The 23,334-nt window shown below is 49.2% G+C and overlaps 1 protein-coding gene across 10 annotated transcripts in view; it reads left to right on the forward strand.

Annotated features, from left to right (window-relative positions):
* RANBP3 (RAN binding protein 3) overlaps positions 1 to 23,334 on the forward strand; it is a 53,969-nt gene that overhangs the window by 13,590 nt on the left and 17,045 nt on the right. For 2 of the 10 annotated variants that reach the window (XM_077860305.1, XM_077860304.1), the window contains exons 2-6: positions 6,253 to 6,308; positions 12,075 to 12,263; positions 20,097 to 20,133; positions 20,222 to 20,308; positions 21,791 to 21,862. In XM_077860305.1, coding sequence (XP_077716431.1) covers positions 6,253 to 6,308; positions 12,075 to 12,263; positions 20,097 to 20,133; positions 20,222 to 20,308; positions 21,791 to 21,862 — 441 coding nt within the window. Of the gene's footprint in view, positions 1 to 6,252; positions 6,309 to 12,074; positions 12,264 to 12,756; positions 12,916 to 20,096; positions 20,134 to 20,221; positions 20,309 to 21,790; positions 21,863 to 23,334 lie in introns of those variants that run through there. The other 8 variants (XM_077860306.1, XM_077860307.1, XM_077860311.1 and 5 more) reach the window with 6 other exon arrangements.

Below are 23,334 nucleotides of genomic sequence, written 5' to 3' on the forward strand. Positions count from 1 at the left end.
CATCTGAGGCCTTTCTCTGTGTCCTGGGGCCCCAGCTCAGTTCTGCTTTAGGAGAAGGGCCCGCCTCTTTGGAGCCCCCAGCTTCTGCCCAGAGACTTATATTCTCTGTAGGGAGAATGGTCTGTGGTCCCTTGGGTCAGGAGGGAACCTACATATCAGGAACCTCTGCCTTCTTTGGAGCCATCTTTAACTCATTTCCTCAAGAAAGAAACTACCTGAGTGATTGATGCGTACCTTCCAGGAGCTTCTACACTAGACCTTGCAGGTGTAAATGTGCAAACCTCAGATCCAGCAAAGGGAGGGAGTGCACTCTGCTCCTATGGCCCTGGGCTGGGGTAGTCTGTTTTCTGTCAGTCCTGAGGATCTGGAGTCAGCTGGTACGTTCAGACATTAGTGAAGTAGCAGGCACACAGCAGGTACCCCCTTGACCTTTAGTTCTTCCAGTGCATCCCATTTCTGCTGCCTTATTCTTCCTCATTCCTGGTCACCTAGCTAAGTGTTGCTGTCCTCCTGCTTAGATGGTACTTCCTTCAAGAAGCCTTCCTGGATCTACTCCTTTTCCACAGCCTCACCAAGTTGGATGCCCCTATTCTGCACTCTGAGTCCCTTTTGTGCCTCTCCCATGTTGCAGCATTCAATTAAAGTCTAATGTCTGCTCTTGGCAAGCAGGGAACATGTCTCTCCATATCATCACCACACCCATATGAGGCCCATATGAGGCCTGGCATGCAGTGGGCCCTGGGGAGTGTGGAGCTTCTAAAAGTTACAGTTGCTGAATGAATATCATGATTGAATCTATAAACATAGCAAGATATGCAGCTGGGGGAGTGGTTCCCAGGCTCCGCAGGGTGGAATAGAGTGCCCTCAGTCAGGGCTGTGTCAGCAATGCCTCCAGGAGCAGGGCCTGCATGAGGATGGATCAGGTTGTGTGTGTAGAGAAATCCCAGATATCTGGCAGAGGTTGGAAATAAGAGTAGAAATCTGCAGCCTTTCTGTGGCTGGGCTTGCCTATCCGTGTTATCACCAGGACTGCAAAGACCATCCAGGACAGCCATGGGTAGAAGGTGGCAGAGGACAGGAGGGAGAGCAGGCCCTCTGTGAGCCAGATGTCATGGAGGCTCACTCTTTTCAGCTTCTGGCCAGCGTTCTCCACTTTTGCTTTTTGCCTAGGGGTTGGAGGTTGGGGTACGTTTCCCCCCCTCGGACCTGATCAGCATCTGGAATCTCATGTGGGCTCGGGCTGGGTGTCATCTGGAGTGCGTGAGCTGAGCAGGGGCGTGTAGAAGAGGTTAAGGAAGGGTTTATAGCAGCAACTACCTTGGACTTGGCATGTAGTGCCTTGGAGAGCTGGGAAGAGGCCGAAGCACCTCCCACATGCCTCCCAGTGGCAGGGTTGTAGTTTGAGGTCACTTGGGGGCTCTGAATCACACCCCACCTCACATACCAGTGTTGGCCATAGTCATCCACAGGATACAGTTCTTGGGCCTCATGTTAGGGAAGGGATAAGGAAGGAGGGGTTTCCTAGTCAAATTACTTTGGGGAACATTTGGTTAAACAGGGTTCTTTATTGTGGATTTTCTTAACCCTTACTCTACTGATGTCTTGAGCCAGTGCCCCAGGAGGGCTGCTTTTTCACAAACTCATTCAGTCAGAGAGCATTTTACAGGAACAAAACAAAATACCTGGTGGATAGATTTTGGATCAAGGAGTTGACATTCGATTAACATTTTAATATTTTAGGTCTTCACAGGAGCCTGGGCCTCTCTAGAAATCTCTGGTGGCAGTTTTCTCTTTGCTTGTGACAGACAGGCTGGGATGGGAATTGAGGCAAATCACAGAAGCTTTATTGCTCTGAGCCCTGTTCATTCCCCACACTTGGGTTTCAACTGGCTGAGTGAAGGCTGCTTGTCCAGTGACATAACCAGGAGCAGTTTGATGGGAGCCAGCTAAGAACACAGGCTGAGGCTGCTGTAATGAGTGTGGGGCACTCCTCCTCAGAACGAGTGCACTCAAGTTGTCCTTTTGAAATATCAGTACTAATTCACAGCTTACGGGCTTCAGCCGTCCTGGAGCCAAGCGGAAATTAAATCTGTGTGACTCTGATGCTTTGTGCCTTTGGTGGAGAGCTGACTGATGCTCGTTGCTACGTTTCAGTTAGTGTGGTGGCTGGGTTCATGACCCCCAAACCGTCAGTCATGAGGGTCCCAGTGGGCCCTGACCTCACCGGTCCTGGCAGTGTTTTGTTGGCTCTGACTTCTTGTTGAGCGTCTGTTACGTGTGCAGCTCTGAAGGTACCATGGTCAACACGACAAAGGCCCTGCTGTGCTGGGGCTCACGATCCAAGGGTAGATGCTGTCGAACAAATAACCCCCCACAAACTCCAGGCTAGGTTCACAGACACACCCGTCGCTTTTATCACGTTTGACCATGAGGTTTTCTGCCCCCGGTTTCCTGGTCCCCATTTTTCTGTAGAGCCTTGCACAGAATAAGGGCTTAATGAATATTTATGTGAGTAAATATTCAACACAGGAGCTAGTGTTACACATGTGAAGACCTGCAGAAGGGGTTTATAGTTCAAATGCTTATTGGATGGTTCTCCCTGGTGCGCACTGGCTGCCGGGCTGAGGCGCAGAGCTGTTTTGGATGCTGTCTCCATGGTCTCTTGGCCTCCCTGACCAGTAGCCTTGGTGTGACCAAGAAATGGGGTAAGAGCCAAGAGCATGCATGCATGCCCTGGTGCCCTGGGGACACAGGGGCAGGTATGTAGCTCAACCTGGCAGTTTCCTGAAGGACACAGTGCCTGTACCTCAATGAGTGTTGGCCGTGGAAGAGGAGGTGAGGATGTGTCCTGGGCAGAAAGCCAGAAGTAATGACAGAAGCACAGTGGCGTGCAGGGGGCAGCGGGCCCTTCGGTGCCACTGTAGTGGTAAGGTGGCGATGACCTGAGGGAAGGAGCTCTGACCCTAGTCTGGGAGGACAAAGCTGAGCTTTAAGTGTGCGTCTCACACCTGTGGTTCTGGCTGTTCTGCAGAGGCTGGACTGAAGGAAAGGAGAGTAGAGATGGAGAAAGGAGGTGGCCGGTAGCAGGGGTCGAGGGACCAGAGCCAGTAGTTAGTGAGGGAGTATCTGCTTGGGTCTCATCCAGGGTTCCAGTTCTTCAGGAAGCTGCCCGCAGAGCTGGACCCCATGTCGCTTCCATTGCGTCCCGCCCCCCCCACCCCCCAGCTGAGCACCGAGCCCAGTTGCAGTGCAGTAAGTAGTTTTTCCATTAGACGGGACCTCTCCTAGCTCATGCCTTGACCCTGCCCTGTGGCTTTGTCCTGTCCTGTCCCAGGGACCCAGAGGCAGCCTGGGTGACCCATGATTGCCCGAATCGCTGCAGCCCCTTCTGCATGCCTGCAGATCAGCCAACACTAGAAAGCCTCCTCCGTTATCATCCAAACAGTCCTCCCTCTGTTTTGGTCCTTCCTCAGTGGCCTTCCATCCATTTCTCCAATACCCCCTTGCCCTTACTCCTCCCTCATGCCAAGTACTGTACTTAGACCCTGGGGCAGCCAGGGGAACAAGGTGCTCTCCGATCTCATTGATCGCTTAGTAGGGGAGACAGAGCATAAACTCATAAATACCTAGTATATCTCGTTGTGTTCCCTCCTGTGAGAAAGTGTCTTTGCTTCACTGTAAGGCCAGGCAAGGTTTCTTCTACAGAGTATAGTGTATGTTTAATTAAGTCAGAGGTGGCTAGGCCTCGCCTCTCATGCTGGAGGTTGTTAGAGAAAGGACAGAAACAGCTAAGACAGGCTTGAACAAAAGTCAGCATTTGTTGGTTTAACCGAAAAGTCATTGGGGGTGGGGTTAGCTTTGAGCTGGACTGAACCCAGAGCTTCCAACAGTGTCTCCAGGATTCAGTTTCCTCCTTCATCTCCAGCTCTGCTTCCCACTGGATTGACTCTGGTCCAAGGTCCCTTTTGGTGACGTGAGACCTCTCACAACCCCAGGATTACCTCCCACCAGCCCTGCAGCCCCAGCAGAGACAGAGCATCCCTTTCCCCAGTAGCTCCAACAAAAGTCTTAAACCCAAGTCTCATTCACTGTCAGTGACCTGGCCTTGTTCACATGCCATGGTGTCCCTTGGGGCAGGGATATGAAGTACTCTCCTCCTCAGACCTAGAGCTAGGGGCAAGGGAGGTAAAGAAATTTCCCTAAAGAAATGGGGGCTGGAGGGATGCTGAGCTGGCCCAAACTCCCAGCTCCTTCGTGTGTGCCTTCACTCCTTGCAGCTGGCTAGGAATCAAATGCAGAAGAGAGATTCAGACATGGATCTGCAGTTCTGGATGCTGGGCTTGTGGGGTAAAGGGCAGTCAGTACTAGAAGCTGTCTGGGGTTCTCCACAGAAGTGGTGTGAATTAGCTACTGCTGTCCACAGAGTCCCTCCTCCATTCCTTTGCTGTCATTTATTTCCTTGCACAGGCACTTTCATTCACTCCTCATCTGATTTTGTCCAGCAGCACCAGCCCCTGTACAGGGAGGGGGCTGCTTAGGGAATCGTGGAGGCCTCGTCTGTGACTCTTCCGCCTCCCACCCTCCTGCCTTGTAGATTTTGGCCTCATACATTTATTCACCCCAGTGTTTGCCATGGGTTGTGCAAGGTAAAGACTGTCTCAGTGAATCAGACTCAGGGACTCAGGTACTGCGTGGCTTCAGTGTGCATGGCAGAGGGAAGAGCCACCATGACTAGGCTGCTGCCCCAAAGTCAAGACCAGTGTCTGTTCTGCTTCTCCAAGGAGCGAGAATCTGGTGGATGCAAGTGGAACTGTGTCCTTTTGATCATCTCAGTCTTGTCTCTCTTCCTCCCCAGACCTCTCCTCCCTCCTAACTGGTCTGTCCATATCACCCCCTTCCTCAGACTGTTCACTCTTTGAACCTGAACCCAACTCCTTTTACAGCACTTCCCCGAGTCCTTAGCATGGTGATCATCTGCCCCTAGGCTCCCTGTCACTTTTATAAGATGTGTTTTCACACCTGCCGCTCCTTCCGGTCTCTTCTGTTTGGACTTCAGGAGCCACCTCTTCTCAGGGACATTTCCCTGACTCTAGACTAGCCGCTCTGACCAGCTCTCCACACGAGTGCGCTCATGAACCAAAGATCCTGTCCCTTCCCACATAGCAGTCCTGCTGGGTAAAGCTGTATGTAAGTACAGATTCCTGGTTATCTTGGCTCCCCAGGACTGAGGGCTCAATGACAGCAGAGTGGTATAGTGCTCCCCAAACTCATTCATGATCCTCCTTACTTCCCATCCACTGCCTGCTCTCAGGGCTTTGAATGCTGACAGGGCCCCTGGGTGCACCCCATAGGATCCATGTGTGTACCCAGAGCCACCACACCCAACCTCAAGGCAGGCAGCATCTGGGCCTTCCCCATGGGTGAAGATAGTCCTCATTCAAAATTCCCCAGCGGGCAGCAGGGACTTTCTGAGCTGCCATCCATGCAGGGGGCAAGTGGCAGAGGGCTGTAGATTTGGCTTTCCCTGCAGAGGAGACAAATGGTGCTGCCTGAGAATAGAGGGTGGCACCACCCTTGTCTCATCATGACAGAACATTTCAGAGGATTTCTTCCTTCAACAGCAACTGTGCAAGGTGGACTCAGAGTTCCCTCAACTCCTTAAACCCTCTTTTTAAATGGGTAGTCACTTAGAGATCCAGGTGGAATGTCATGTGACTCAACCAGAACAAGCTCTCCAAAGAGCAGGAGCTGTGTGGGCAGAGGTTGCAGTCTGGTTATCACTGGGCCCTCGCTGGCCTATAAATATATAAAGAGAGAGAGAAAGAGAGAGAGAGATTAAAAAAAAAAAAAAAAAAACCTAAACTAGTCTTTAGTATTTGAAATTGGGAAGGTGCCACATAAAGATCCAACATCTCTGCCTCGTTCTGACAGGGAACGGTGGCAGCGCCTTGCACAGCTTGCTGCACCCCCACCACTCTCCCTCCGTCACTGCCATGGCTGTTCTCAGTGAGTCCTGAAACCTTTTTCTTGGTATATAGAAAAGTGCACATACCCTAACATTAAGTGTCAGGTTTTCACAAACAACACACCCACGCAGCCACTTCAAAAAACTGTTTCTAAGTGATTTGATGTTCTTTGGAGTTACTAGTTTTATATTTGTTTTTTGTTTTTAACTTATTACTAACATTTGTAGCTTTGTTTACTGTATGACTATAGTGTTGGGGGGAAAAAAACCAATTTTTCTTTTTGCAGAAAAACCTGCCATTGCTCCGCCCGTCTTTGTGTTTCAGAAGGATAAAGGACAAAAGGTAAGGGGCCGGTATGTTCTCTTCACATGATTACTCTGATTTGTTTTCTCCCAGAGGGCTCTCCCAGGTCACATGGCCAAGGGTGCTTCTATCTTTTAAGCCTCCACATGGGAGCTTGAAGGGAAAAGGTCCTGTGGCTTGAAGTTACCATGGTGAGAGGCTAAGACGGGCGTATGTGGAAAGGGCTCAGAAATCGTGCTTTTAACAGTGGTAGAAAGCTGTTTTCTAATTCCTAATGCTTCGTTTTAGAAATACTGTACATTAGGAAGAGTAGGAGAGAGAAAAAGTAGAAGGAGCAGGGGAGGGAAGGAAGGAGAATAATGGTGCTTAAGGGGGAAGACGACCTTTAAAGATTTTAGGGAGCTATTTTGGGCCCCAACCAACTTGGCATAAATGCATTTAGAGTAATTAATGATTAGTTGGCTTGCATTACGTATTTACCATCCATCTTTGTTATTCGTTGCTTCCTCATCTTGAATCTTAAATGTCTTGGTTGCCCTGATGTTGGAAATACCTTGCCTAATTTGTAGCAGTGAGCCAGCAGCTTGTTAAAGTCCTGATTGGTGTAGCAGTAGCATTCCAATGTCACATGCTCCTGTTTACCCAGAAGTCATTGATTTTATGTCTGCCCTGACAAATCAGTGTGGAAGGTCAGGGTTGTGTCCAAAGTTAGTTGATGTTCTGCAGTTGATGCTTCCCAAGCTTTTACAAAGACTCTGAGATTTTGGAGTGAGTGACCAAAGTGCCGCGCTGGACTCTCTTGTGTTTTGAAATCTGTTTGCATCTTATTGATTTGAGAGAATCTCTCTCTCTCTCTCTCTCTGGAGACTTGTGATCCACAGGTGAGGTGCTCTGGTGGATCCCCAATCCCCCACTCAATGGCCAGCTCTGATGTTGGGGGCTACTGGTCTAGAGATTTGGGATTCCTGGCAGCCCAGCTACTGCTCCTAGACCCCACCTCTCAGTCTGAGAAGAGAGGCCAGACTTCTGTGTGGCCCAGGTTGTCCTGGACTGTGTTCAAGGGCCAGGAAGAGAGCATGTGTGTACAGGGGGCAGGAGGGATAAATGGCTGCCCTATCCACCCCCACACACATGTACCCCTTTGCAGGGTACCTTCTTTGTGAGCCGGGGCTGATCTGCTAGGCTTGCTCTCATATTAAACTCCCATTGTTATTCTTTTATTCTTTTGCTAAAGATAAAGAATCACAACACCCGAGGAAACATTCTTCCTGTTTTGTTTCAGCTTTCTAGGTGGTATTTTCAAGACACATCACCCTCTGTGATCTCCTCTGCCTTGGGCCCTGACCAATACATATAACTTAATTACATGTATTTTTATCATTTGTCTTTTGGAGCTTCACTCACTGTGGAAGGGCTGATGCTTTTCTGCTAGCTTTTAGAAACGCCTGTGTTCAATTTCTGTTTTAATTTGTGAAAGTTGCTTCTTTCTGGTTTTCTGTAAAACCAGGATTTTCTAGAATTTTGAATTTTACTATAATTGTTCAAACTACTTTTAAATAGGTCTGCAAAACTAAGGCCTGCCACCAACACCTGTTTTTATAAGTAGAGTTTTATTGGCACACAGTCATGCCCACCCTGTTCCCAGTAGCCAAGGCTGCTTTCCCACTGTGACAGTGGAGTGAAGTAATTTGGATGAAGACATATGGCCCACAAAGTCAAAAATATTTAGTGGCTGACCCTTTACAGAAAAAGTTTGCCAACCCCAGACTTAAAACAAGTAATAGGAATTAATAATTATTTAAATCTAAGACTTTCGGACAACCAGCAGAAGGAGACACTAAAATGTAATATTTGAAGTCCTAATTTCCACTTCAGTACTGTTTTCACAATTGAGGTGGTTCTTGTCTATTGCCTTGTCATTCAAAGGCTAACTTACATGTATGCCCTCCAGAAGGTTGGGGTGAAGCTGAATCAGAAGAGTAGCTAGGAAACTGCTCATCATCATCTTAAAATGTGCAAATGTAGTTCTTATCAAAATATTGACTCAGAGCCAACTATAAATGGGCTTCTAAAAATAACTGATCCCCAGCTCTTCAGAGTTCAGCTCTCCGCTCCTGTCGTGCCTCTGGGACAGCATCACCGGCAAGATGCGTGAAACTGCTGCATGTTTACAAAGGAAGAGCCTCTGTAACTGTCCGGGAGAGCAGCTTTCTGAGCTATCAGGTGGAAAGTGGAATCTTCCTTCTTTCTCTGCTGCTTAGGACAGCTCGGAAGTAAGGCAGAGAGCCAGCAGCATAGCTGAGACAGCCAGCTTTGTTTCTCCTCGGCTTCCCATTTCAAGGGAGATGGGCACGCAGAGCTGCAGGGAGCAGCCGTGGTGCCTCGGACAGAAATGAGAGTTTGAGCCTCTTTCAGTTCCTGTCTTGCCGACATTCCAGCCCATCTGCCCTTCACGCTGCAAAAGCAGAGTAGGGAACAGGCTATATGGGCTGCTGTAGCTGTTTTCTCCTTTTCTCTTCAAATTTGTATTTCAAAAATATTCAGGTCCTCAGAAAAGTCGAAAGAATGGTGCCATGACACTTGGGTGTCCCTCACTCACCTGGCTTCATCAGCAACATCTTGGTCGTAAATGCCAGAAGCACCTATCTATAAGTCATGTCCATCTGATGCTCTCCCCTAAATCCTTCTGCAGGCAGCTCCTGGGAATAAGAGACATTCTTCTGTGGCCCCACTGCTACTGTCAGTCCTAAGAGAATGATTGTTAATTCAGAAATTCAGGCCTTCAGTATATATTGTCTGTAATTATGTTAACCAAATTGTCACCCAGATGTCCCATATAGCTATTTTTTGAGACATTTCCTGATCCGCAAAGATCAAGAAGTCCCATCGTCAGCCGTTGGCACCACTGACTTGCCTTTCAGTGAACAATCTCTGAACCACCCAATGGGCTGTGCTTCAAAGAGCTCGTGTTCCCCACCCCCTCCAAGGAGAGCTCTCCACAGGCCCAGCTGTTATTATAGAATCATGATTGAGGGAAGAGATTTGAAACCAAAAGAAAAAAATGAAGCTGTTAGGCCAGGCATTTTTTTTTGTTTTTGTTAATAGCAAAGCCACATGGTGCTTTCTGTCCCATCAAAGGCCCAAGTTGTATTTACAGCAGACTACAGATTGGTGGCAGTGGCCAGTCACTTGGTCTTAGGACAGGTTGTCAGATGTCCCTATTGTTCCCAGCTTGAGAAAGCGGTTGACAGTTTGAACTCCAGTCCTGAGGCCTAAAATCCAGACCCAGAGCCCTGCTAAGGGCATGGAATTGTCCGTCCTTCCTTCCGTGTTTTCATGCTTCCTCAAGAGGGCGCTCTTCATGAACTGCTTATATTTATGCATTTCTGGTTTTAATGGCAAAAATGAGACTTTTTTTCTTAACTGCTTTACATGGAAAGTTTTTTTCTTTTTGATGTGAAGAATTTTGAATCTTCTTAGAAAGAGGTTGTTTCATTGACTGTGACGACTGTTTGTTTCAAAGACTTTATCTTCCAAAAGTTCATCTGAACAGGTGAGGCTTTGAGGTTGTACTTTCGGGGTGGCATCCGTTTAGAAGAAAGAAAGCAGTTGCAGACGTGCTAAGCAGGAAGTAAGGTGTCCCTGAAAGCACTGTCACAGTATGTTTAGACCTACTGTTGATGTAACAAGCCTACCCTGTGTGTATGGGTGTGTTTTTTGGCTTTTGTCAGCCATGTGTATTTTAGGATGATGTGTCAAAAGCTATCAAAATCTTGATGTCTGATTTTAACAAACATGTTGAAGAACTACAGCTCTTATCTTGGTTCTCTAGAGCTCACTTTTCTTGTCCAGCAAAAACACTCCAGCCCCAAGTAGAAAATGCTGGGATGGCGTACATGTTTCTTTTTGGTCCACCAATTTAGGCTTCATTTCAAGTTCAGTACCTCCAGGGCATTTGAACACTTGTGCCCTAAAAGCAGGCATTGAAAAACAAAATCCCAAGTGGTTCTAGTTAGAGATAGGCTGTTTTCCACAAAGGTCTGGGTTTAATTTTCTCTTATAGGGTGTTGGCACGTGGACCATCTTTCATATCCTGAGCAGGTTTGAGGAACAGCATGAGAAGGAAGGCCTTTGTGTGTGTGTATCTCCCCTGGATAGGAAGAATCAATTTTGGTGGCTTTTTAGATATATGGATGAGTTAACATTTTGTTGCATTTGCCTTCCTCAGAATGTTTGAAAGTTCTCTTGAATCCTCTTTATAGAGTCCCTTTCATCTATCAGGTTCACCTTTAAGAACTAGCTCCCAGGCCCTATTTAAAGATGTTTTTGGGCAGCCCGGGTGCCTCAGCAATTGAGCATCTGCCTTCAGCTCAGGGCATGATCCCTGGGATCTGGGATCGAGTACCACATCGGGCTCCTTGCACAGAGCCTGTTTCTCCCTCTGCCTCTGTCTCTGACTCTCTCTGTGTGTCTCTCATGAATAAATAAATAAAATATTTTTTAAAATAAATAAATAAAGAGGTTTTAGTCACTTCACACTCAGAATAAATGTGGCCAGGTCTGTGGAAAGACACAGGGCAGCCACTTAGTTCACAAAGTGAGAGAAATGACTCCACGTTGTGGATGATGCCAAGTGGGAGATTTGGGGACCAGGGCCTATCTCTTCCAGGATACCAGTTTTATAACCCATTCCTCAAGGAAAGAGTCTTGGCCACAGAGCTCTGGGTCCGTGGGAGCCCCTCCAAAGTCCCAGGAACCACCTCAAAGGATGCCAGGGATGTTATACTTTCCAGGACAAAGACTTCCAGAACCAGCTTTCTCTTGTGCTGGATATTTTCTAAATACACCCTTGCCACAGTGCTTGGGGTGAATGAACGTGGGAGAATCCTAGGCCAAGGAGCTCCCTCCTCCAGCCGAACTCCCACCCATCTGATATGAAACCAGCTCTCCATGTCTCAGCCAGCTGGTTTGGTCACCACACATCTGTACTCATTGAGGCAAAAAAACGTTGCCTTGATCTCAGGTTTTGGGGTTTGTTTGTTTTTTTCTGGGTTTTGTTTTTTGTTTTTTGTTTTTTTTTTTTAGATTGTATTTGTTTGATAGAAAGAGAGCACATGCATGAGTGGGGGCAGAAACAGAGGGAGAAGCAGACTGCTGCTGAGCAGGGAGCCAGACATGGGTCTCGATCCCAAGACCCTAAGACTCATAACCTGAGCCACCCAGGCACCCCTTGATCTCAGGTTTAAGCGGAATGAATTAAAAGGTGCTGGAAGCACTAGAGCAGAACGCACAAGCCTGTGAACTCCATATGCCCCGTTTTGTAGCTGTGTGCTATTCCAGGCTTGCCTTCCCCACCTTAGTGGACAGAAATGGTGCTGAAGGCCAACTTCCTTCATCAGTATCCTTGCAGAGATGGGTCATTAACCCTTAGGGCCAGTTAGACATAACCCCCCCACCCCCGTTTCCCTCTGATTGAGGCACCGTCCCCATTTTGGTCACCAAGAGTGTTCCTCACTCACAGACCATAAGCATGGTAACTCCATGCTTCCTGTTTTGAAAATGGGGGCCCAGGCCTCCTGCAAAGTTAAACTGTAGCCAATTCCACGTTCATTTTCCATTCTCTCATTATGGAGGGCCAGTTTTGTTGAGCAAAACACGACAGCGTATGCCGGCTTTCTTGGCTCATCCTCCCAGGCAGGAGCTGCCGAAGTCTGAACGTCTCCAGCCCTTCGATCCCTGCCCACCCCCTGCCCCATGTTACAGCCTTTATTTACATTGAAGGAAAATTGTCTTTTTTGCTCCCAGTCCTCTGCAGAGCAAAAAGACTTGTCGGATTCGGGAGAGGAGCCTCGGGGGGAGGCTGAGGCCCCCCACCATGGCACGGGTCACCCCGAGTCAGCTGGTGAGCATGCCCTAGAGCCTCCTGCCCCTGCTAGCGCTTCAGCCAGCACTCCTGAAGCCCAGCTTCTTCCTTTCCCGCGAGAACTGGCAGGGGTAAGTCCACCTCCACCCAGCACTCCACAGCCTGGGGGTCCCAACCCAGACCAGCCCCTTTCCCTTTGGGTTACTCAGATCCAGACCCTTAATCACAAGCGGCTGATGATAACTGAAAAAGGTGGTCACGATCTCTGCAGCTCCCTTTAATTCTTGCTGCCAAAAAAGTCAGGAAAAAGAGTCCCCTTTTACATTGACTTTCTGAATGGGGGAATGTATATGCGCCCGTAGCGAGAAGCTAATCCTGTTTCCTGAAAGAGTCATGAGGGGTCAAAAGAGGGATTGAGTAATGGGGTAGACCCTCCCCCTCCGTCCTTCCATTTTTCTTTCTCCTCTCCCTGAATTTGGGCATTCAGGTTCAGGGTCTTAGAAACAACAGAAGCCCCGACTTCCTTGATCTAGAGGAAGAAGAGGTGTCTAAGGCAGACTGCTTTGCAAGACCAATTGTATTTGGACTGTGGTTAGGCTGTGAACTGCTTGTCTTCAATCAAAGCAGGAAGAAGAAAAGACTCTTCCTTTGAATCCAGAGGGAACCCCTTGAGCCCTTTATCTTTGTATTGAGAAGGCTTTTGAAGATTATAGGTGGAGAAGATTGTGAACTCTCGAGAACAAGAAATGTCTTGAGTGTTTGGAGGTTGATAAAATGGGAAAGGTAAACATCATCCTACATTCAGGATTGAAAACTTCATGTGGGTACCTAAGCCCCCCTCCCATTCTCGTGGCAGGAAACAAGGCACACTGCTCTACACACCAAGCACTGGGCAGCCGTCCAGGGCATCACACTCCCAGACCTTTAGCTATCCCTTGTGTCACATCACTAGTCCCCTGTGTTTTAAGCAAATCATTAAAATTCAGTTACAGCCACCAAACCCTGGGGCACACAGGAAGAAGTGAAGTCCAGCAAAGGTGAGATTGGAGGCCAGTTTTGACATTTTGGAAGAGTTTATGTGGTGGGAAAAGAAGGAACGGTCTTTACAGTGTGCCAGGTGGGAGTAACGGGGCAGTCCCTCATGGCATACAAATGGGTTTGGGCCCAGTAAAGATTCCAGCCAGGAGGCACTCCACCACAGTGTTCTAGGGGCACAACTCTTGTGAGAATACTAGAACTGACAGAGCAAGAATGAGGAGGTGATCACTTTTTCGGTTCAGGGCCAAACAGCTCCTGGAACCTTCTCCTGAGTTGAGCGTTCTGAGTTATTGTGCTTTCGGCCTTTGGAAACACAGGAAATCATGTTCTCAGTTCCAAGAACAGATGACCTTCATGTGGATCTGCCCAAGAGGCTCCAGGACCTTTTGCTGCTGCCTGGTTTGAACAGCAAGCTTATAGAGCACCTCTAACTGAAGGGGCTAAGGGTTTTCGATTGAGAGCAGCAAATGGGTAGGTCACAGAGGTTGAGGCACAGCAGCTGCTCCTCCAGAGGCACCTAAGGGGGTCTCATCTTCTGCCTATGGCCAGGCCAGATGTGGATTCCTGAGTCCTGGCCAATGGGACTCGACTTCTCAATTCTTGTGAACTTTGAGTCAAAGGCTCTAATCCCAACAAATTCAAACCATCCCCAGCCCAGCCCTGCAAGGTCAAGTGTTAATGGTAGAGAACCTTAAGATGGGTTGTAGGTCACTGTGGGAGGACGTTAGGAGTAGGGGGAGCAGTTGATGGATGTCCCAGCATAGAGGTGAAGGCCATGCATGTGACACGCACATGTGCTATTTGGTTTTAGCATTCGTAACTGTAGGAATCCCCAGTACCATCAGAATCTCGGCAATGCCAGTGTCGCAATATTTGGTGACAGCTCTGAACCAACGGGGGCTCGCTCCATTGGGCTCTCAGCACAGAAGACTCTAGCTTGTTGCCACTGGCTCCCATTAGCTGGCTTTCTTTGAGTAATTGGGTGTGTTCAAGGCAAAGTAAACATTTTTTAGGTCAATTAGGGCATAAATCAAGGCAGATGGGCCTGATCCCAGCATCCTCTTGGAGTGAGGTGATTCTTTGGTTAGCTAAGACTAGTTGCTTTTGCATCCAAACAGATTTAGATCTTGCCCAGTACCACACTGGAGTTCAGGAAACCACTCACCCTTACCCAGCCAGTCTCGCCCATCACGTTTAGTCTGTTCTTTATTGCATGATCCCTCGAGGGAACGTAAAGCTACAAGTTCTTTATGATAAATAGTGGCTTGCTAAATTATTGCTTACAAAGGGCTTGCTCGTCTTTCAGTCTCCCCAACTCTGGCCATCAAAGACTCAGTACCGGGAACAAGCCTCTATATATCAGACTTACTGGCTTTCAGAAGACAGCTTGGAGAAGACCAAACCACATCCAGATGAAGTTCTCTGACCCGGAGAAAGCAGGCAGCTCTTAGTGCTTACTCTGAGCCTGGCTTAAGTCCCCCGGACTGAAGCTTGGAGCCAAGGCCCTGTGGAGCCTGAAATGTGTTTATTAGACCCACCAGGAAGCTTAGACAGGTTCTGGAACCAGACCCATAGCTGGACAGCTTCCCTCATCTTCCGGCTTCTGCATGGGATTTGACCCTCATTCTGCTCCCACCCAACATTCAGACCTTTGGAGACCACAGCTCTTGGTCTTTCTTCAGTGTCTGCCTGTTTGGTAAAACCTTCTGAACTGGTCACCTTAGGAGCAATGTAAACAGCATAGAATTGGCCAGTAGTCCATTTGAAGACAAGGATGTATTAGTGGGCCCCTCCTTTGATTGATTTTTTTCATCCCTGCAATCCATTTTCCTACAGCTGTGGGCAGCCGAGCTTTCCAACTGGTCAGTCCATATCAGAATTACTGAGGCCCAGGTGGGCCAAACGGTGTCTGGCTTGGTCTTGTTTTCTGGTGTTTTCTGGGAAGTCAGGAAGGCTGTGAGTGCTGTTAATTCCTGCTTACTCTCCTTGTGGGTCTGTGGGTCAGCTTCTGAGACAATGTCCAGCTCCATTCCTTCCCCTTGGACTGGCCCAGCACCTTTGTCCTCCTTGAGGCCACACCAGGCAGCCTCATGACAGCCATATTTTTTCAGGGCTGGCTGTGGGGGATTGGGGGGGCAGAGGAACTCCTTCATAAATGTAATGATGGTAAATTTTCACTGTTTCATCCTTTACAAAGAACTGAACTTTCCCACATCTACAGTTCCAGGGTCCTGTTACTACTATTAGACGTTACTACCTATTTTGTACTTGGGAGCAGGGACATGCACACCTCATAGAATGAGCAGGTGCCCCCATGTTTCTGTGGCTCTGAGAAGAGAGCGCTGCCACTTCTGCAGTTCTTCCCACCTGTCCACAGCAGCCACCATTGTGGGGGCTTTGCATCTTCTATAAGCCCATTTCCCCCATTCATGCTTTCTGGCACCAGGGAAATGAAATGAAGGATTCTCTTTGGGCTTCTTTCTTTTTGCCTCCCTTATGTAAGTGTTGATTTGAGATAGGTTCATCATGGTGTCTCAAATGTGCACTGACTCCAGCTTCCCCTAGGTATCATCCTGAAGCCCTCAGCCTCACAGAAGTAGATTCCAGTGTGGGAAGAGACAAAGGAGGAAATGGGACTTTCACATCTGTGCTTCTGCCCTAGCTCCCCCGCAAAGAGGAACCCTGGAAGCCTGTTCTGAGAGTCCTCCTCACAGGAGTCCCCATGGCAGTGGTTTTGGATGCAGGCTTCTGGGTCCAAGGAGTTGTAGCTGCGGGGCACAGCCCCGCAGGCATTGTGTATGTCCCAGGCATTGTTCTCAGCTGGCCCCTGTGTAGTGTCTCCCTCAGTTGGGATGACGGGTGGCCCCTGACTGCCAGGCTGCTGCGTTTGTGCAAAGTGTGTGGAGCCGGCGTTGGCCTTGTTTTGGGCCGGGGGTGGCTTAACGGGGAGTTGCTTCACCCCTGTTTTGTGAGAAGACAGCATGAGACAGCCAGACAGCAAGCTCAGACCTCCAGCACAGTTGGCGGGCTGGGGATGCAGACATCAGGCTTCTCACACAGGGAACTATTGAGGATTTCTGGAAGAGTTGGCATATCCAAAGCAAGCAGAAGTGACTTCTCATACATTCTGTCTCCTTGCTTCCTTATGCTGGCTCCTATCGAGGAATGCTGCTGGCATCAGCTTAGCTTCTGAGTTGGCTAGCTCAGACCCTACAGGAGGTTCCAGCAGCTTCTGGAAGGTCCTTCCCTGGCCTTGACCTCTCAGCCTTTCCAGGACCAAAAGGCCAGCCACATGCCTCTTAGAAGAGATTTGGGGTATGAGTTTGAGGGTCTCCTGCCTCTGGATCTTGTCTGGCCAGGTACTTTCCTTCTCTGGGTCACCAAAGGGGCTGTGACTAACTCACGCTCCATTTGTGCAGTGAATACATGCTGATCGACTTTTGTGCACAGCATCGTGGGGGTTGTATGTCTGAGCTGTGAGCAGAACAGCCAGACACATTAGATCTTTTCCAGCTGGTAGAGGCCCAAGGGAGACTGGGCACTGGGGTGGAAAGGAGCAGCTTCCGCTTGCTGGTTGGTGGGGCAGTGAGTGAGCTCGGTTCCACCCTTGGAGGAGGCTGGGAAAGGCCTTGGCAAGGCCACACTGAGTGGACCTGTAGGAAGCGCATCCCAGATCTTATCTTGGAGGTAGCACACACGGAAGGAACGTTGGGGCAGGAATAGTGTTGGCATGTTCAAAAAACGGGAGGGAGACAGCAAAGCTGCAGCACGACAGCAAGGAGAGGGGGTTCAGGGTGGACGGGGCAGGGGTACCCAAAGACCTCAGCTCCTGGTCTGGACACACTTCTGCGGAGCGGCCCCTGGCGCACTCATCAAATTCTAAAGGAGACTGATTCCTGAGAGGTTTGGGGTGGTGTTGGCATAGTTAATTAAGAAAGTTACATGTCATTAAGAGCCCCAAAATACACAAAGCAAAAACAGAACTGAAGGGAGAATAGACTGTTCAGTCATGGTCTTGGCAAGCCCAGCACCCCACTCCAGTCATCACCAGAGCGTTGGGAAGGAAGATGGAGAACAGAGAGGGCCTGGATAGTGCTCTAAACCCCGCTGGCCTAGCAACACTGAGCTACAGAGTGCTCAGGACCTCGTCCAGGGCAGACAGACTGTGTGCTAGGCCACAAAACAAATTTTGAAAAATTTCAAATGACTGAAATCATGCCGGGTCTTTTCCAACCTTAGTGGAATGAAATTAGAAATCTGTACATTTCTGGAAATCCACACACGTGGAGGTGAGCCCAGCTAGCCAGTGGGGCAAAGGAAAGCTGGGTGCGGAGGCCTCTTAGGATGGGGACGGTGGAGGAATACCCTTTTCAGCAGCTGAGGAAACAGGAAGCTGGGGTCTGACAAGCTTTTGGGGCCATTGATAGGGCAGGGGGTGCCACTGTTCTGTGTATAACACAGGGACACCTGCCTTAGGGCGTTTCTGAGGCCCACAGAGCGCCTGTGATTTGTGTCCCTTCACTGGACAAATGCCAGCTGAGCTCCCACTGTGTGCTGAGGGCCATTGCCCTCCTGGGACTTGAGGTAGTGAGGGACCCTGACACAGATCACACAATCAGTGAGAGGTACAGAGGAGTGCAGGGGGCAGTGAGGCCACAGGACCAGGGCAGGGGCGCAGGGGTTCTCATGTGAGAAGCCAGGGAAGAGCGAGCAGAGTGAAAAGTCAGCTGATGAGTGTCTGCAAGGCCATTTCCAGATCCCAGAAGTTGCTCTCAAAGCGGCAGGTCCCCCAGGATCCAAGAGGCTGCCACATGTGGAGTTGGTACAGCTGGGATGTTTGTTGAATGACAGGAGAGAAGCCAAGAGCCATGGAACCAGAGCTCGGAGTGGGCCCTGCCACTGTGAAGGAATAGGAAGGAGGTACCTGAAGTTTGCACCTTAGTGATGTTACCCAAGGAAGGGGATAGTCCCAGAGAAAATGCCTGCTGTGCCAGTGTCATGGCTCTGTGTCATCAGATGCCCCTGCAGACCTGGACCCAGTAAGAGGAAAGCCCTGCCAGAGTATGTGTCTCAGCAACCCCCCAACACTTAGTCCTGGGCTGGGGAACTGCTTAACGCATCCAGGTCCACCACCGTGCCTTCCACATCTGGCTGCCCTAGGACATGACTCCACATCCCGACTCTTGTCATGCCCTTCCCAGAGGCATAACATCCAGCAGAAGCAAGCTTGCTGAGAGCGCCCTGGGTGTCAGCCATGGCCAGGTGTCCGGTCACAAGGACTGCTGCCTCCCTGCTTATCCCACTGATGCCTTCCATCTCCCTGCGGGGGGGATGTTGGCACCCCCATTTCCCAAGCGAGGAGACAGAAGCCTGAGCGAGTGAAATGATTTGCCCAAGATGTGCCTTCAGGAGGTGTCAGAACTGGGAGAGAGGAAGCTCTGTAGGCCTTCCAGAGGGGTTGAGCACCTTCACACTCTGCCCTCATGGTCTGGCCACTGGGTTGTGCCCATTGGAATCCCCCCTTGACTCCTCCATTTCATCTGGGGCCCAGTGGTATGTTCACAGTTGCCCCAAGGACTGTTGAACCCCGTTGTGTTATGAGGGGTTTGTTTCCCAAGCACTTTGATGGATGGCCTCCTTGGATCACCTGGTGCAGACATGAGGACAGCAGTCCTCGCCCTTTCACAGAGGCTTGCAGCGAGCGCTTAGAACAGACACGAGCAAGCAGCCCAAGCTTGCATTTCTGACCCAAACCCAAGTTGTCGGTCCACACAGGAGAGAGTCCAGGTTGGGATCCTTTTCTCTCCCAGTCTCTTAGGATGAGGTCCGCAAACTCCAGGCCTCTGTCTGCAAGCTAAGATAGTGGAGTATGCATATGGCCCAAGAAGCTGAAGGTCCCTCTGTGGCCCTTATGGAGAAAGTGCTGCCTGGGGCTCACAGCTCATTATCTGTGTTATTTAGGGCAGTTGCTGTGGTTCCACTCCACCCTGCAGCTAGCAGAGCACTTTCCCAGGCATGCCTCATCTAATTCCTAACAGCTCCTCAATGCAGGTGGTCCTCGTTTGGCTAAACTTGGACTTTAGGGACTTTTCTGAAAATAAGAAAATTGGCTCCTCCGCTTGCTCTCACAAGAGTGCCCCGGGAGGAGTGATGTTCACCCCTGGACGTGTGCTTCTGGCTGCTTAGTTCTGAAGAGTTGTAGGTCTGTGAGGGATTGGATATTATCTGGGAATGGGAGCAGGGCTCGTTTTAAGGCTTCTTGATGGCTAGTTGTTCACATTCTAAAACTAAAAGTTGTGGAAATTCTTCAGCCACCTTCTGTCTTCACTTGTGCTTTTCAGTAGGTTGTGTTGTCTGTTGAGTTATGTTTGACGATTGTGTTCTGAACCTTTGCAGCAGACTTAGGTCCAAGGCATTGAAATTCTCTGTTGCTCTGGAAATCCTGGTCCACCTTGAAACAGGGTTCCGTGCCATGGAACATGCCGGGGCAAGGAACAGAAATTGCTACGATCCGCTGTTAGGCAACCATTTTAAGCAGCCCTGCTGCCCTCCAGCATGGAGCAGGTTGCTTGCCAGCTCTTGGCAGAATTAATTTCAGCCAGATAACATTTTATGGTGCTTGAGTTGGGGGGTAGCACGCCATTAGCTGTGACCGGTGGAGAGACAGAGAAACCGATCTTTGCGGTAAATGCATTCTCAGCCCTTAGGAGGACTCCTCAGCCTGTGGCCTCATAAGGCAGGCTCAGAAGGTTCCTGGGGGGATTTTTGAGCATTAGGTTAAAAGTCTGTCCACAACTTGGGTGCCTGAGCTCAGGGAGTTGGCCCTCAGCATGGCGTTTCAGGATCCCTTCATGACGGAGCTCAAGCTGCTGGGTGCTGGGCAGCCTGGCCCTTGCTTACCGCCCTGCCATGTGCTCTCATTTCAGAGGCCAACTGGAGGCTCCAGCCCTGAAGGCGGAGAAGGTGAGGAAATCTCTAAAACGTTTCATCTTCCTTGGTAGTAAAAGTAGAAGCAGCCTGATTCTCTCCTCCTTCTCCTCATTTTCTGTAGATTCCGACCGAGAAGATGGAAATTACTGCCCTCCTGTCAAGCGAGAAAGAACATCCTCTTTAACCCAGTTCCCACCTTCACAGTCAGGTAACCATTGCACACCGTTGCCGGTCAGTGAGAGCATCTGCGCTGATGAGCCCGCCTCCCCCTTGGTGTCTGTCTCCTGTCCACACCCAGTTAGCACCCACCTGAGACACCATCTCTGTCAGGAGTAAAGCTGGAGATGCTCCCTTCTGGAACCAGTGACACTTAACAGAGGGTCGCCACCTAGTGGACTCAAAGATGACGCACCAAGAAATGGTCCCCCTGAAATAGAGGACTGTCGGTCCTGTTGGGGGCTCTGGCCATTAATTACATGCCCTCCTCCCAGATTTGTGGCTGTGTCTCTAGCCTGAGGGTGTAGAAGTGGGAATTACAGTGTCCTCCTGACCCTTCAGCCATGTGCCAAGAGCTTGGCAGTCTGGTTGAGAAGCACAGACACACAGTACATAACAAACCAAGTGGCCCCGGAACACACTTTGGTGATGGAATGCCGTGAGCTCCCAGAGGAGGCCTTGGTGGAACATTGAAGGGTGGGCCAGGCTGGGACCCTGTACAGAAGGCTGGGCCCAAGGGTGTGGAGCTCTAGGTGGGGACTGGCAGACCAACCTGGGGACTTGTTACAAAGGCTGATGCAGCAAAGATGCAGTTTCCCAGGGTCAAGAGAGATGCTGGGGCTTTTTGGTGGGAGGTTCTGTGAGCCTGGGGACAGCTCTGCAGATCGACTTGTGTGCTCCTTCTCATCCCCATCTTGACTTACCCCCGCCCCCCAGCATCGTCCATCTTCTCAGTCTTAGCTCTCTAGTGCAGACTTAGAGATGCACATATATTCAGAGACGATCTCTAGTTCCTTATTGGTGGGTTCATGTAAAGCATTTTATACCTGCAAACCTTAAGGATAGCACTTTACGGGGAAAAGACACCCGGGAAGGTTGTTTCTGCTTATAAAAGTAATGCAAATGTGATGGGAGGGCACGAGGTAGAAAGTTAGTGTCCTTTCTAGATCCTCCCTGCAACACACTGGATTTCACTCCTGTTTCCCTTAACACTCACTGTGGACGTTGCCACATCCTTGCTCATGACTGCTCGAGGCCCCCCTGAAGGGATGTCCTTCGCCAAGCAGGCCTTGAGGAACCATCTGGATAGTTAGCAGTTAGGCTTCAGGAGATCTCCTCTCACTTGTTGCATGGACATTCCTATGAAACAAGGGAGCTTCTGCTTCCTGTGATGGATTGTATTCCTTCCCATTCACTGTGTACTGCGGAGCCACAGTCTGTGGCAGGAGGTGCAACAGAGAAGAGGAGAGGTGATTTCTGTTGTGGCCTAGGGGGCCAAGGAAAAGCCAGGGGCTTGAGGATAAGACAGGCAACCACAGCATCTAAAGGCCTGGTTCATAATGCTGAGCCTCCTACAGTGGGGCTTGGAGATGGAGCCTTCAGGTGGGAGAGGTGCTCCAGTACATGTGTGCCCCGCCTACTCACGCTGTTTTTCCTCTTGTTCCCTTCCCTGCCCGCACCTCCCTGTCGACAGTATCAAAAAACAATGTTTTTATGCCATCAACCTTCTGCGAGCCATCTGCAGGCAATTCTGACTCAGAACCAGGTGAGCCCTTATGTCCCTCTGCCTTTTACTGCCAGTCACTGGGGGTTTTCCTGGGATGAAAAGCAGTTGCTATTGTAAAATAAGATCTTGAACAGGAATGGGCAATTTGAAAACCGGATTCTTTTTCAGTTCCTAAATGTTTTCCCAAATCTACAGCTCATAGATTTGGAATCCAGTGTGAGGCAGGCTTCATAAGCCCTTAATTTATTGTTTCTGCAAGAAGGGCCTGGTCACAAGTCTTTAAGGTGTTGGTTTTGTTTTGTTTTATTTTGTTTTCCCCAAAAACAAAAAGCAGTTATAAAGAGGTATATTAGTCGTTTTTCAAAATTGTACACAAGCAATACATTCATATCATTTTTTTAAAAAGGCAAATGGGAAATACATAGAGTAAAAGAATCCACTTCCCCCTCTCCCACCCAGAGGTAACTGCTATGAGGTTGATGGAATTTCCCAGACCCCATTTCTGCACATTAGACTCTCACATTAATCAATGTTTCTTAGACCTGTTCAGATAAATATGTAAGCATATTTAATCACAGCTTTAAACCTTGAAGGAAAGTAGCTCTTACCCCTCTGAAGACTATGGAGCCTTCCTTTTTTGGTCTTTCACTAGAGATCCAACTCCAAGATTTCCTGAAAGTTTCTCCCACGTGGCTGAAATTCCTCATAAAAGGTTTAATGAGCAAGTTCAACTACCCGAATTCTGTAACCCAACCTGCCTTATATAAATTCATTGCCTACTTCAAAAGCATTGCAAGATAAGTCATACTCTGGCAAGAGGGCGATGTTTTTATAACTTAGGGGGTTGATTCAATAGCACCATTTCAAACAATAGAATTCATTTTGACTCTGAAAGCAAGCTGTTTTGAGCTGACCCCTTCACCAGGTTCTGAGGAGGAGTTTGGTTTGGAAGCAGCCTTGGGAACCCCCAGAGTGCTCTGAGTGCTCGCTTAGCAAGTAGCATTGTGAAAGGTAGAGCCCTGTTAGCCCAGGGGATCAGTCAGCTTCCTATGTCTAGATCACCTCAGGCTGTCAATTTCCATTGAGATTACAGATCTCACCATCACCTCTAAGATGTGTGAGTGACGGCTTCCCTCTATCTCCCCACAGAACCTTTGTCCTGCAGCATTGAGAACATGGGTGTCCTGAGGAAAGGGGGTTCCCAGGCCAGGCTGAGGGATACAGATGCAGCCTCACTTCCTGGTCCCTGAGTCAGAGTAGAGTCTATCCTCTTCTGTCCTTGCCTACCTGCCTTTTATTTTTTAGCTTTAATTTGGCAGGGGGCTCCCCCGGTTAATTTATGGAAGAGTTTTATAAAGCACTTCCACATCCCTTTGCCCATTCAATTTTCCCCAATCGTCCCAGTGATGTCCTTCATGGCAGAGGGATCAGATCCCCGACCGTATACCACATATCTCTCTATCTGTAATACTTCCTCATTCTTTCCTTGACATTTATGGCTTTGAAGATTA

The sequence above is a fragment of the Canis aureus genome, chromosome 19, assembly GCF_053574225.1.
Source record: "Canis aureus isolate CA01 chromosome 19, VMU_Caureus_v.1.0, whole genome shotgun sequence".
Lineage (NCBI taxonomy): Eukaryota > Metazoa > Chordata > Mammalia > Carnivora > Canidae > Canis > Canis aureus.